Source organism: Syngnathoides biaculeatus, chromosome 11 (assembly GCF_019802595.1).
Source record: "Syngnathoides biaculeatus isolate LvHL_M chromosome 11, ASM1980259v1, whole genome shotgun sequence".
Classification (NCBI taxonomy): domain Eukaryota; kingdom Metazoa; phylum Chordata; class Actinopteri; order Syngnathiformes; family Syngnathidae; genus Syngnathoides; species Syngnathoides biaculeatus.
In genome coordinates this window covers 12,705,766-12,718,607 of record NC_084650.1, presented here as the reverse complement: position 1 = coordinate 12,718,607, position 12,842 = coordinate 12,705,766, and the positions used below count along the sequence as shown (strand labels likewise).

At 44.0% G+C, this 12,842-nt stretch overlaps 1 protein-coding gene across 4 annotated transcripts in view; it reads left to right on the top strand.

The window, feature by feature from the left end:
• The window catches only part of mcf2a (MCF.2 cell line derived transforming sequence a), a 34,858-nt gene that overhangs the window by 17,743 nt on the left and 4,273 nt on the right, over positions 1 to 12,842 (top strand). For 2 of the 4 annotated variants that reach the window (XM_061835212.1, XM_061835211.1), the window contains 19 exons: positions 801 to 992; positions 1,092 to 1,263; positions 1,665 to 1,741; positions 1,821 to 1,906; positions 2,628 to 2,694; positions 2,759 to 2,874; positions 3,065 to 3,134; positions 3,230 to 3,322; positions 3,421 to 3,513; positions 4,360 to 4,485; positions 4,569 to 4,790; positions 5,843 to 5,935; positions 6,009 to 6,087; positions 6,935 to 6,998; positions 9,653 to 9,766; positions 9,850 to 9,962; positions 10,031 to 10,137; positions 11,323 to 11,435; positions 12,357 to 12,460. In XM_061835212.1, coding sequence (XP_061691196.1) covers positions 801 to 992; positions 1,092 to 1,263; positions 1,665 to 1,741; positions 1,821 to 1,906; positions 2,628 to 2,694; positions 2,759 to 2,874; positions 3,065 to 3,134; positions 3,230 to 3,322; positions 3,421 to 3,513; positions 4,360 to 4,485; positions 4,569 to 4,790; positions 5,843 to 5,935; positions 6,009 to 6,087; positions 6,935 to 6,998; positions 9,653 to 9,766; positions 9,850 to 9,962; positions 10,031 to 10,137; positions 11,323 to 11,435; positions 12,357 to 12,460 — 2,101 coding nt within the window. Of the gene's footprint in view, positions 1 to 800; positions 993 to 1,091; positions 1,264 to 1,664; positions 1,742 to 1,820; positions 1,907 to 2,627; positions 2,695 to 2,758; positions 2,875 to 3,064; positions 3,135 to 3,229; positions 3,323 to 3,420; positions 3,514 to 4,359; positions 4,486 to 4,568; positions 4,791 to 5,842; positions 5,936 to 6,008; positions 6,088 to 6,934; positions 6,999 to 8,226; positions 8,402 to 9,652; positions 9,767 to 9,849; positions 9,963 to 10,030; positions 10,138 to 11,322; positions 11,436 to 12,356; positions 12,461 to 12,842 lie in introns of those variants that run through there. The other 2 variants (XM_061835213.1, XM_061835214.1) reach the window with 2 other exon arrangements.

Genomic DNA, 12,842 nt, shown 5'->3' with positions numbered 1-12,842 from the left:
TGTGAACATCACGGTCCAAGGGGAATCCAGTTTAACCTCATCTGTCAGCCTATCCATTACCACCGCAAACCGAAACGGGCTCAGAGCTGATCCCTGATGCAGTCCCACCCCCACCTAAAATTCTTCTGTCACACCTATGGCACACCTCACTCTTGTTCTGCTCCAATCAAACATGTGCTGTACTATTCTAACATATTTCTCCGCCACACCGGACTCGCGCATGCAGTAGTACCACAGTTCCTCTCTTGGTACTCTGTCATGGGCTTTCTCTAGATCCACAAAGACACAATGTCGCGCCTTCTGACCTTACGTGATAAAGTTCCATAATGAATTGTGAGTTAAACGTTTTCCTTTTGTTTCTGATTTCAAAACTAGTTATAGGTATCCATTAATTTGTCGTGTATTCTTAATAACATGATACATTTATATGGTTTCACAGTCAAAGTGGCCCTCTGCGGGAAACCAAAACTGAAACGTGACTGGTGCCAAAAATTTGTTTACCTGGAGTATGTTCTTCCCCCCCCCCCCCCCCCCCCCCAAGTATTTGTACTTCTACTTAAAGTAGAAAGTCTGAGTACTCACTTCCAGTTACCATTAGCTTTTTGGCTTGGTTCCTTGGGTAAGAAAACTTATATGAAGACTTAGTTTAGATCGCATAAAAGTTAGCAAAAGTGGGAGACTTCTTCTTTTCCTTTCAGCTTGTCCGATTAGAAATGGTATAAATGTTTGTCTTCCCCGCTTTGAAAATAATGGCTCCACCCTTGGAATCCCGCATGAATCCTTCTCCTCACCCACTTTAGGCCCAGGCCTGGTCTGACGACGGAGCCTACCTGTTGGCCAATCAGCTGGTGGAGAAGTTCCAATCCAAGGAGGGGGCGCAGACCGCTTTGAAAGCCATCGAGAGCTTTCTCGAGGGCTCGCCGCCCATAACGGCATCTGGACCTGAGGTTCTGGCTCTGGAGTATGAAGCTGTCATGACCCCTCAGCTGCAGGTCCGGTATATCTACAGTAACTCTGGTGCAAAATGCGCCATAAAAAAAAAAAAAAAAAAATCATAATGGGAACTGATACATCGCTTTCTTCCTCGGCAGGAGAAGATCAATAAAACCTTTGAGAAGCACGCCGCCGTGCAGCAGATGATCCAGAACCGACGGGCCGGCCTGAGGAAGCTCGCCGACAAACACGTCCGCCCGGTCCAGTTGGTGGCCCCCCGTGCTGAGAACCCCCCTCACTCTAAATCGCCGATCTTCTCTCCCAAGCATTGTACAACTAAAGCACATTATTTAAAAAGAAAAACAAACAAAAAAAAAACATATGTATATATATATATATATATATATATATATATATATATATATATATATATATATACTATTTATTGTTCAACAGATTTCATTTAGGATTTTTTTTTAATTTCTAAAGTAAACACGGGTATACAACACATATTCTTCTTCCCATTATGGTATTTATTCGAATAAATGATAAATATTAAGTAGCATGCCATACAAATTAGAGGAAATGGTTATTAAACTCACTTTTTGGCATTGACGCCACAACTCTAGAGCAAACATACGTTGGTCCGTTGGTGGATATCATGAAATAAAACTGCACTGTATCACACAAACATATTTCCATAAGTTGACGATCTGATCTGCTTTTCACAGCCGACGGTTTAAAATTCACGTTTGATCTCCCGCTGCCCGGAAAGAGGGCGTCCCGAAAAGGCCCCAACACTCCCAAAGTACGCCGTTTGCACGCGCTCTTGCGGTTTTTAGACGGGTAAAGATTACTTAACGGGGGGGGGGGATGCGTGTGCCCAGATCGAAGTGATTCACGACTACCGGGACAGCCGCAGCTGTGTGTCGTACGGCGTGGACGGAGAAGACAGCCCGGACGTCCTCAAGCGGTGAGCACGACCGGCACCTTTGTGTGTTTTTGTTTGGGTTTTTAGACGGGGGTGGACAAAGTGTCTTTTATGAATATATTCCAACATTATGAATATTTGTTAGCTGTTTTGCCTAAAAGCGCTACCTTAAAATGTATTTACCCATTTTTATTTCCATTTTTTTCAGCACATTAAATCGTTTGTTGGTTTACCGTACAGAGTAAAAGGGAAAAAAAAAAAAGGAAAATAAAACAAAATAATTGGTCATTTCCATCTAATTACATTAATTAGACAAGTATTGCTCTAGTGCCATCTTGATGTTAAAGTGAGTTGAAGAACTTCCTTTTGGACAAAAGCAGTGCTTTGCCACCACTTGCGGCACCTCTGTGCTTAGGGGCCGTGTTAAAAAAAATGTCATCTAGACAAAAGTAGCAATTTGCCACCTGCTTGTGTCATGTATTGACAATTCTAATTTTTTTTATATGCCTCAAAGATTTTGGCTATTTGTGGCAGGGTTTGCTCTATATCTCACTGTATGTATAAAATAAACATAACTATTTATTCATGAATATTAATTAATTTATTGTTTAAAATAACTATATGACATATTTAGAATTTTTGTTAGTTTTTTTTTTACCTTCCTCTTCCAGATGTTGCCCACAACCGCTCCAATATCTTCCTCGCTTTAGCTTCGCGTGTTTATATTTACGTTCTTATTCACGTTTGTGTGCACGTGTCGCAGTCACGTGATACGGGAGCTGATCGAGACGGAGCGGATCTACGTGGAAGAGCTGCTGTCGGTCCTTCTGGTGAGACCAAAGTTCCCCGTCGGGCTCCCCGCTCGCAACGTGGCTGACCGTGACGCCTTTCCAGGGCTACAAAGCCGAGATGGACAACCCGCTTCTGGTGGCCCTCCTGCCGCCCGTGCTGCGGGCCCGGAGAGGCACCCTCTTCGGAAACATGCCCGACATCTACAACTTTCACAGCAGGCAGGTCCTACATGGCTGCGGCCACGCGAGGAGAAGACCAAACTTTCCTTTCGCGTACACGGAAAGGCCACGCGTCTCGATATTTTTGTCCCTTTCGAGTTGTATATGCGACACGTTTCAGTGTCTATTTCCAGTGTGTCCACCTAAATTCTTGTCTCTTTGTTTGTTTGACTTTTGTCGGCCATCCCAGGATGTTTCTCCAGGACCTTGAAGGATGTCTGGATACTCCTGAAGGTGTGGGAATTTGCTTTCTTTCCAGGGTGAGAAGGCAATTACAGTATTCTAAAAATATGGCTTCTATGATTTGTTTAAAAAAAAAAAAAAAAAAAGAAAACACGATTCATGTGACTAACAGAAAGAGAACTTCCAAATGTACGAGCGCTACTGTCAGAATAAACCCCGATCCGACGCTCTGTGGCGACAGGTCTCGGATTGCGCCTTCTTCCAGGTCCGTTCACCACGTGACGATCCGCACGCGCAAATATATCGACACGCCGCAACTTGCCCGTTCAAAATCGTAATAATAACGCGCTCGCGTTCATTCAGGAGTGTCAGAAGAGGCTCGGCCACAAACTGGGTCTGGACTCTTACCTGCTGAAACCGGTCCAGCGCCTCACCAAATATCAACTGCTGCTCAAGGTATGACTTCTACTTCTTCTTCTTTTCCTTTCGGCTTGTCCCGTTAGGGGTCGCCACAGGCACAGTTTTACGCTGAACTTGAAAAACACGCACAAAGACACACTTGATGGTGTAACCTAGCTTGAATAGTGCCTCGTGTGTGATAATTTTAATATGGAACATGCATGGATATTAACTAAAATTATGTTAACGTGTTGTAAATTCAACTGTCAATACACAAATGGTGTTGATAGCTAATAAAATAAAATAATAAATTTAAATGCACGTTGTGTACTTTTACTGTTAAACTTTCCTTAATCACACATTACCATCATTTTTTTTAAATACAAATGATAATCAGCTCTTACTTTGATGCAATTATTTGAACTAAAAAATGTATAGTTAGGGTTAAAGTTGTTAATTTTATATATTTATTATTATTTATTTATATATTGTATATAGTGGTATTATTACCGTGTATTTTTATAAAGTACAATATTATGACTGACTGGCGACCAGTTCAGGGTGTAGTCGCCCGAAGCTAGCTGGGATAGGCTCCAGCTTTCCCGCAATCCTTGTGAGGATTAGCAGCTTGGATAATGACATGAGGTGACAATATTATCAAGTGCTATTTTTCTGATTAACAAAAACTCTACAAAATGTTTTGGATTTTTTTTTTGGGTGTCTGTGGGGGCCTTTCCATGCATTTCACTGGGGAAAGTTTTGAGTTAGGAGCGTGGTCACGGAAGGGATTCAACTTGTATCTCAAGGTAGCATAAATGAGCACCAAATGTTTGCATTGTACACAAACAATTTTCCACGCGATGTCCCCTTTAAACAATATTTTCCGTGGGTTTGCGCTCCCAGGAGCTGCTGAAACACAGCACCGAGTGCGAAGGATCGTCGGAGCTGCAGGGGGCGCTAACGGCCATGCTGGACCTCCTCAAATCGGTCAACGACTCCATGCATCAGATAGCCATCACGGGATATGAGGTGAGGCCCATAAAGCATTTTTTGTTTTGTTTTGTTTATCGATACATCGCCAACTCCCCGCCCGTGTCGTTATACTGCGTCAGGGTGATATTTGCGAGCTGGGCCGCGTGCTGATGCAAGGCTCGTTCAGTGTGTGGATCAGCCACAAGAGAGGCGCCACGCGCATGAAGGAGCTGGCCCGCTTCAAGCCCATGCAGCGCCACCTCTTCCTCTACGAGAGCGCGATGCTCTTCTGCAAGAGGCGGGAGGAGCACGGCGACGGCCGCGACAAGACGCCCTCGTACGGCTTCAAGCACTGCATAAAGGTTGGCCTTTCGCCTCCGTCCGCCCCTTTTCTGTCGTGCAGTCATCCCTTAAACGTGCCTTGTCTGCATAGGAACACTAATTGGTGTCAAGGAAGTACTAAACGTTGAAGTGATATAGCTTCACTTCAAATTCATCTCTCAACTGAGTACAGTGTCATGGCTCGGAGCTAACTTTAGCCTGGGTTGTTATTGCAAGTTGTATGTACCGCATTATAAGGCGCACCTTCAATGAATGGCCTATTTTAAGACTTTTTTCCCCCACATATAAGGCGCACCGTATTATAAGGCGCATAGAATAGACGCAACAGTATAGGCTGGGGTTACGTGATGCATCCATTAGATGGCGCTGCACGAAAGGCTCGATATTGATCCATATTTAAGGCGCACCGGATTATAAGGCGCACTGTCGGCTTTTGAGAAAATTAAAGGCTCTCAAGTGCGCCTTATAGCGCGGAAAGTACGGTACATGTTTGTCATAAATCTAATAAAAAAAAAAAAGACAGGTTAAATAAATAATTTATAAACTGTTTTTTTAAGCCTTTTTAAAAATATTTAATATTACCAAGACCTAAATTTATTTTTGATTTGAATTTAGAAACATTAAAATCTTCATCGTCTTCATTTGCTCAACTTTTTCTTTAATATCGGAATAATACAAGATAAAGTCAGACTTTATTCCTATAATAATGCAATTTATTGTCCCCCCCCCAAAAAAATGTAAATTTGCTGCCGTAGCAACACATTTTTTCCTCATGGTATTCAAGGGTGCACATGGTAGTTATGTTTAATTGCCATTATTACTATGCATAGGTTCTAGGTTAGAAAAAAAAGTTCCATTATTGGCTCTCATTATACTCCAAATTCCTTTTTCAGAAATCCTCCCAATATTTCTCGAACAAACCTGGAGTGTCTGCGAATGGGTTATTAATAGCGTGGACATCTACTACTTTTACGATATGATGATGATACATTTTTTCATTACTCGAGTGATGTAAGTGTTGTGGCTGACGACGAGGACATTTGTGTGTGCGCGTGTGGACGTGTCTTGGCAGATGACTGCTGTGGGGATCACGGAGAACGTCAAAGGAGATCCAAGGAAGTTTGAGATCTGGTCCAGCGGCAGGGAGGAGGTCTACGTGGTTCAGGTACGGAGTGTGTCAAACCGGCCGTTGCTCGGTAAAGCGGTCAGAAAGGAACGCACGTGCTGCACTGTTTCAGGCTTCCAGCGTGGAGGTGAAGACGTCGTGGCTCAGCGAGCTGCGGCGAATTTTGACCAACCAGCAGAAGTTGCTCCGAGGTCAGTGATTGACTTATTAACAGGCGATACGGCGAGTCCTCGGTCTACGACCGAGATCCGTTCCCACAGTAGCGACTTAACTCGAATTTCGACTTAAGTTGCATTCCACCATGAAAGTCAGAATTCATATCGAAATACTATCAAAGAACTTTGTTTTGCGTCATCATTGTGTCCAACATAGGAACGAAACCCTTCGCACGCGCTAAAATATGGCCTTTGTCTTTAATAATTGTCACCACGGTCGACCGACTGAAGCCTCGCTGGCGTTGGCGTCTCTCCTTCCTCCAATCTTTTTGTGATCTTGAGCTTCATTTCCATGGTAATGGATTTTCTTTTGGCTGCCGAAGCATCGCTAAAAGACGCAGCTTTCTTCTTTGGGGCCATAAAGTCGAAAAAGGAGGGCGAAAAATGCGGAGTTACAAACACGGAAGAGCATTAGCCAGACAAAATGGCGGACGGGGGACGGACATTGTAAAGTTGAAACGTCCTAGGTCGAGACCGTCTTAACCCGAGGACTCCCTGGACCAAGACGCAATTGTCCTAAAACAAACAAACTACAAAAACATTTGGGTAACTTGTACTAGAAGGCACTACCACATGCTAGGTAGCTAACGTTTTTGTGGTTTTTGACTGTGCGAGATTGTGTGACTTGACATACGTGTGACTTGCTGAACTCAAGTAGTGACTTGACTTGAAAAATAAATGAAGAAATCAAGATATGCAAGTTTTTACGCTCCACCACACTCGCCCGGTCCCAACAATCGAGCCCCCCGAGACTTACGACTTGCGCAAACGTGGATTACTCCAAATCGTCACCCGGGGCCCCAACTGACTGTTCTCCTTCCAGACGAGCTTCATCAAAACGGACAACTGCTCGAGCACACGAATCTTTCTCCACCACCTTGTGAGAGGTCAGTTCCCCTCTTTTTGTTAAAAAGCAACCATTTCATAATGTTTTTAAATAATAGCCGCCGGGGTACTTCAGGGTAGCGGATATGATTGACTTCCCGTGACTTACAATACAATAAGTGCTTGCGGTAGATGTGATCAATTGTTGTGGAAATGAGATCGCAAGACTTCCTCGTGGCATAGCAGCCACAAGCTGGTGACCAAACCTTTGTAATCACATTAGTGGAAGACATTTTCTCACAGGTATGAAGAAAATGTTTTTTAGGTTTTCTTACAGTGCTTTGCCAAGACAGAATGACTTCCCTGCTAGGTAACATCAAGAGACGTTAGCTAGCAGGCTAGCTAGCAGACCGTCTGTCAATTAATCCCGGCAACAGACATTACATCAGCACAATGAATTCAGTTACTTACCCGGTTCTTTAATGATCATGTGGATTAATTTAATTTTCTTTTTTTTTTTTTTTTTTTTACATTTTTGAATCCACCTACCTGTTGAAATGTCCCAGTGATATGTATTTTTTTCTTTTCCATCAGAGTCCAATTCTGATCCGATACCTTGGCTATGCATTAATGAAAAAAGAGAGCAAGTCCAAAATTGCTCAACTTTCTTCATTTTTAGTGATAAGAAAAAAAAACGTCCTAACACGGTACCTTTTTATTTTATTAATTTGTAACATCAGATATTACATATTTTGGAATCGAAATACACCTATTTCACAGCCACAAGGTATCCCCAGAACTGTGAGGCAGACACACTAACAAGTCACTCACTGTGCCTCCGGTATACTTTTATACTGTGTGGAGGAAAAAAAAAAAAATTAAAAATCTTAAACCTATGTATAACACACTCATCATTTGATGAGTTTTCTGGGGAAAATGTACATTAAAGATGAGGAAATGTGGTCTCAACTTTGGCCACCACATCACATCTTTTTCGCTGACTGCCCAATAAGTTTGTCTCCTAAAGATGAAATGTAATTTTTGTTGCCACCCAAAAGTATGTGTGACATCCTTTTTCAAAGGTGTACTCCGGTTCCATTCCTGTACATCCCAACACACGCGGCCAGGTCGTATTTCAAGCTGCATACTTTCACATATGTAATCGATCCATGCAAACGGGGTCAAAGGGTCATCGCATAGACAGAGTCCACGGCTATGCCGCGATATCCAACTGTGTCTGGTTGACGCCCCACCCCTGACCCCCCACCGTACACCCACCCCTCACTGCAGGGGCGTGCGGCCATCCAGAGGGGCTCCGAGGGGCTGTCTGCCGGGGCTGCGCTTGGTCTCTGCAACATCTGACATGTTTATGTGCCTGCGCCCCAGAAGCCCCCGTCACCGAAGCCCCCCGGCAACGGCCCCGTCTCCGCCCCCGGTGCCGCTGACCTGCCATTAAAGCTCAGTGGTAAACTTAGCCCATCTCCTTCTATATCAGCCGTGACTTTGCCATCCTTTTTGCATATTGCGCAAAATCTCCTTTGCATGCCAAAGCAAACAAATTGTGGGCTATTTTTGAGTATTTTCGAAGTGCATTGAGACCATTCTGGGTGAAAACAGCATTGGGTACAAAAAAATAATCAATCCATCCACCGTTTTCTATAGCACTTGTCCTCATCTGGAGGAAATGACTTATTTTGTTCAATCCCATCGAACGGCAATGACCTATTGGGGTCCCCCAAGGGTCGATTCTTGGACTCCTCCTGTTCAGCCTAGAGTGCTTCCCTTTGGTCAAATTGTACAGAACCTTAATGTTGACCAACATAGCTAAGTATGTGACAGTTATATTTAGCAGTGGACCAGAGTTAAATTGAGGTTTTGTCTCACTGTCTAAAGCACAAGAAAACTGATGCTGGTTTTGGCAGCAAAGAAAAAAGGATTGCTGCTCGTAAATACCTGGAATCACTCTCTTTAAAACCCAAAGATCAAGTCCAAAACCTTGTTGTAAAGATTGATTCTGATCTGACTTTGAGCAGTCATATCAAATCGATTGCCAAAAAGAGTCTTTTACCAGCTATAGAACATCTCTAGAGTGAAGGTTTGCAGGTGCCAAGCAGACCAGGAGAAGGTCATCCATCCTTTCATCGAGAATAGACTCGACTATTGTAACGGTCTTCTGAATGGTCTTCCCCAAAAGACCATTAACAGCTACAGCTCGGGTTCTGACCACAGCGGAGAGGTCAGAACGCATTAATCAATCTCTAAAATCACTACTCTGGCTCCCACTTAGCTTTAGAGTAAAGTTTAGGTCCTGAGTACAATGAAGAAATACTCAGGGCACATAAACCCTGCAGTGAAGTGCCTCACATCGGATGAATGTCCCTTGCGACTGGATGGTGACACGTCCAGGGCGTAGCCTGCCTCTCAACCAAAGTTGGCTCAGAAAGGCTGCAGCTCGCAGGCGACTAATAGGGGACAAGCGCTATAGAAATCAAACAAATAAGTCAAAAACAAAAACAAAACAATCCGATCATTGAGCAAGTGTACCTGATTTTGCACCCCCCTGAATGTTGCACAATTGAGCTGTTCCACCTGAACAGGACTTCAGCATCACTCCATGCATTCTCCTTCTTTTGTCACGATGACCACTTTTTAAGGTGCCTGTTATCAGCGTTCTATATTCAAATACGAAACATATATTATTTCCCCGTAAATTCAGATCTTGCCATCAGCTTTCCCCATGCTATCGAAACACACGACCGCAGTTCATCCTGCATCTGTGGAGAAGCTTGCACACATCCGCTCCGATGTCCCATCATCCCGTCCTGCGGAGGTTGTTCCGTGACTCTAAACCGGGTTCCGGTTTTAACTTTGGCGCTTCCCTACCAAATGACTCCATTTTGTTTTGCGTGTCAGTCGCTCATTCAGCAAGCAGCAGAGGGTGTCGGTGAGCTCGGAGGACACCGAGTCGGGAAAGAGCAGTCCGGACGCCCAGCGGCGTGCCCCCAAGTACCGGCTCAACCGCAGGAGTGCGTACATCAAATATCACACAATCCAGATAGCTTTTATTGCAATAATAATACTGGAGGTGCACCAGGCTGGCCGGGAGCTCATCATCAACCGGTGAACATCCACAAGGGTCTGGACCAAACTAGTGGCAGCCAGGACGTTTTCCACCAGCCCGACGCGCAGCTGGTGAAACTGGTGAGGCCTACTAAAAAGCGGTACACTTTGCTTTTGTTGGCTATCACCACATTTTTCTTTCGCTTCCAGTGTTAATAGCCGAGATGTTCATAGATCCTTTCGAACCGGGGTGTCAAACTCATTTTGCTCGCGGGCCGCATTGTCGTCACGAGTTCCCTCAGAGGGCCCTTATGACTGGGAATCCATGAAAATCTTTCGCCTCATGATATTTACAGATGAAATTTATGAACGACCATAATTCCCATCCTACAGAGCGCACCTGGTTACAGGCCTCATAGAGTACATCTGTAAAGGAAATACCATTTGGTTCATACGCCACACCCGTGTAAAAGCCGCAAGTGCCCACATTGAAACACAAGATATTTACAAAGAAAGATGGTGCACAGTTTAACGCTAGCCCTAACGTAATGCTAACAGTGCTAACTTATCTTATCTGCTAACAATGCTAACATGCTAAAATAAAACTTACCGATAAATATCACTGAGACACGCCAGTGATACAGCTGTAACACGCTAGCAGAGCACGGTGCTAACAGGGCCGGTAAAAGTCACTTCCACGACACATATCTTCCACCAGTCTCATTTTTACTTTTTCCCCTCTAGTGCCCCCTTGCAGCCATTAGGAAAAATCCACAAATTAGCCGCATCACCGCATCAACCGCAGGGTTGAAAGCGTTTGAAAAAAAGTCACGGCTTGTTGGCCAGAAATTACAGTAGTTTTGAATCAGAATTCAAACGTAGTGGCTTTTTCAACTATTGTTCATGTTTGGTAACACAAAAATACTTGCAATATCTCAACTTTATCATTCACGAACTGACGATTTGAAATTTTGTTACAGATTTCACAAAAATCCTGGAAGTTGATATACATGATTTGCCTTCGCGGGCCACATAAAATCATGCAGCGGGCCGGATTTGGCCCCCGGGCCTTGAGTTTGACACCTGTGCTTGAGAATATTACTCATATAACAACTGCTGGTGTTTGTCTCTGGTGGGTGAACTAAATTTGGGGACTTCCACCCCAAGTGTAGAACTGAAGAAGGCACCCCCCCAAAAAGAAACGTCAACAAACTGTACTTTATATATTTTGAAATAATGACGATCTCTTCTCAATTTACTCATTAATTTATTTACTTGGTGTGAAAGTGGACATATTGAGTTCAACAAAACCCACACCTGTTTCAGTCTCGGGGCAGGTATCGGGCCTTGGCCGACTGCCTCCAAAACGGACCCGACAGTGTCCTCGTCAAATGCGGCGACGTCATCCAGCTGATGTGGGAAGACAACAAAGGCCGCTGGTGAGTCTGACCACTCCGACGCGTCAACACGCCGCGTATGGACGGACACGCGCAGGACCTCCAGGGACAAAATTAAGGATTACCTCTCGCGTGCATTTCAGTGGTGTGAGATTCGGTAGCTTGTGTGAGAATGCTAACTACCTGGAAAAAAAAAAAAACCCGACAGTAATATGTGAGATCCTTTCAGTAGGGTGTGAAAGCGTCTCAGTCGTGACTATGAGAGCGTTTCACTTGCGTGTATGAGAGAGTTTCAATAGTTGAATGTTTCAGTTGCGTGTGAAAGTATTTGACCTGTAAAAGTCAGTGGGGAAAAAAACTTCTGTAATGTGTGAGAGCACCATCACGCTCGCGAATCTGCACAGTCGAGCACAAAAAAATCACGCGCGTAAAATTTGTTACGAGTAGAAATACATAGATATTGAAAGACGTCGCTTAATTTGTGTAGTCTAGACCGACGTTGCCTGTAAACTGCGCCACTGCGCAATTACGCACTTGGCGCACACTCTCAGAGAACATGAAAACCGACCCAGCGCAGTGAAGCACTTATTTCTTATTTTTATTTTTTTTTAACACAGAAGCACACGGTGAGCTGCTCCTCAGCCTACTTCTACTTCCTGACACCGACCCCCTCCGCTCTTAAAGGGGTACACTCATAATTACAAACAGAACCCACACCCGTAACTTTATATCTGCGGGCATGACTGACCGCCCCCGTATTTTTTTCAAATGTGAGTGACTGATGTCACACAAAAAATATATTTCAGTAATCACCATTGGGTGTTTTCAGTAATGTGTAACTGCGTTTCAGTAGCACGTGAAAGAGGTAATCCTCAATTAACGACATACATATAACATTATCTCATCCAACACATATGTATTTGTCATGCTTTTTCCTTCTCACACGTGTTCCCGCCCGCTCAGGCTCGTGAAGAATCTGAGTCGACACCAAGATGGCTTCGTCGCGTCCGCTAGCCTGCAAGTGACCATAAGGGGGAGCAGTCGAGGCGCCTCCTCCAGACTCAGGGGTAAAAGTATTTTGGAATTTTCCCCAGAGGCGGCAAAATTACTCGCACACCGTAGTTGAGTAGAAGTACAGACTTTGAAATACGACTTAACTCATTCACTGCTGTGGATGTTTGTATTCGCTAAATGGAATACAAATATATATTGCCCCAGAGGAGAAGAAACGTATAATGCGAATTTTGGCTTCGAGGGAGGTCTACTTTTCATTGTTTTATGGTTTGAGGTGTCACAAAAGCGTAAATTTGTAGCGTCAGAGTCACAGTAAGATCAGTTTCTCAGCTTTCTAATCAGAAACTGGTGGTTTTGGCTGAAAGTCACCTTTGTTCCACTACTGATTACCAAAGAACGAAAACCGGTAGAAATTTTGTTCACGTTTCACCAGAT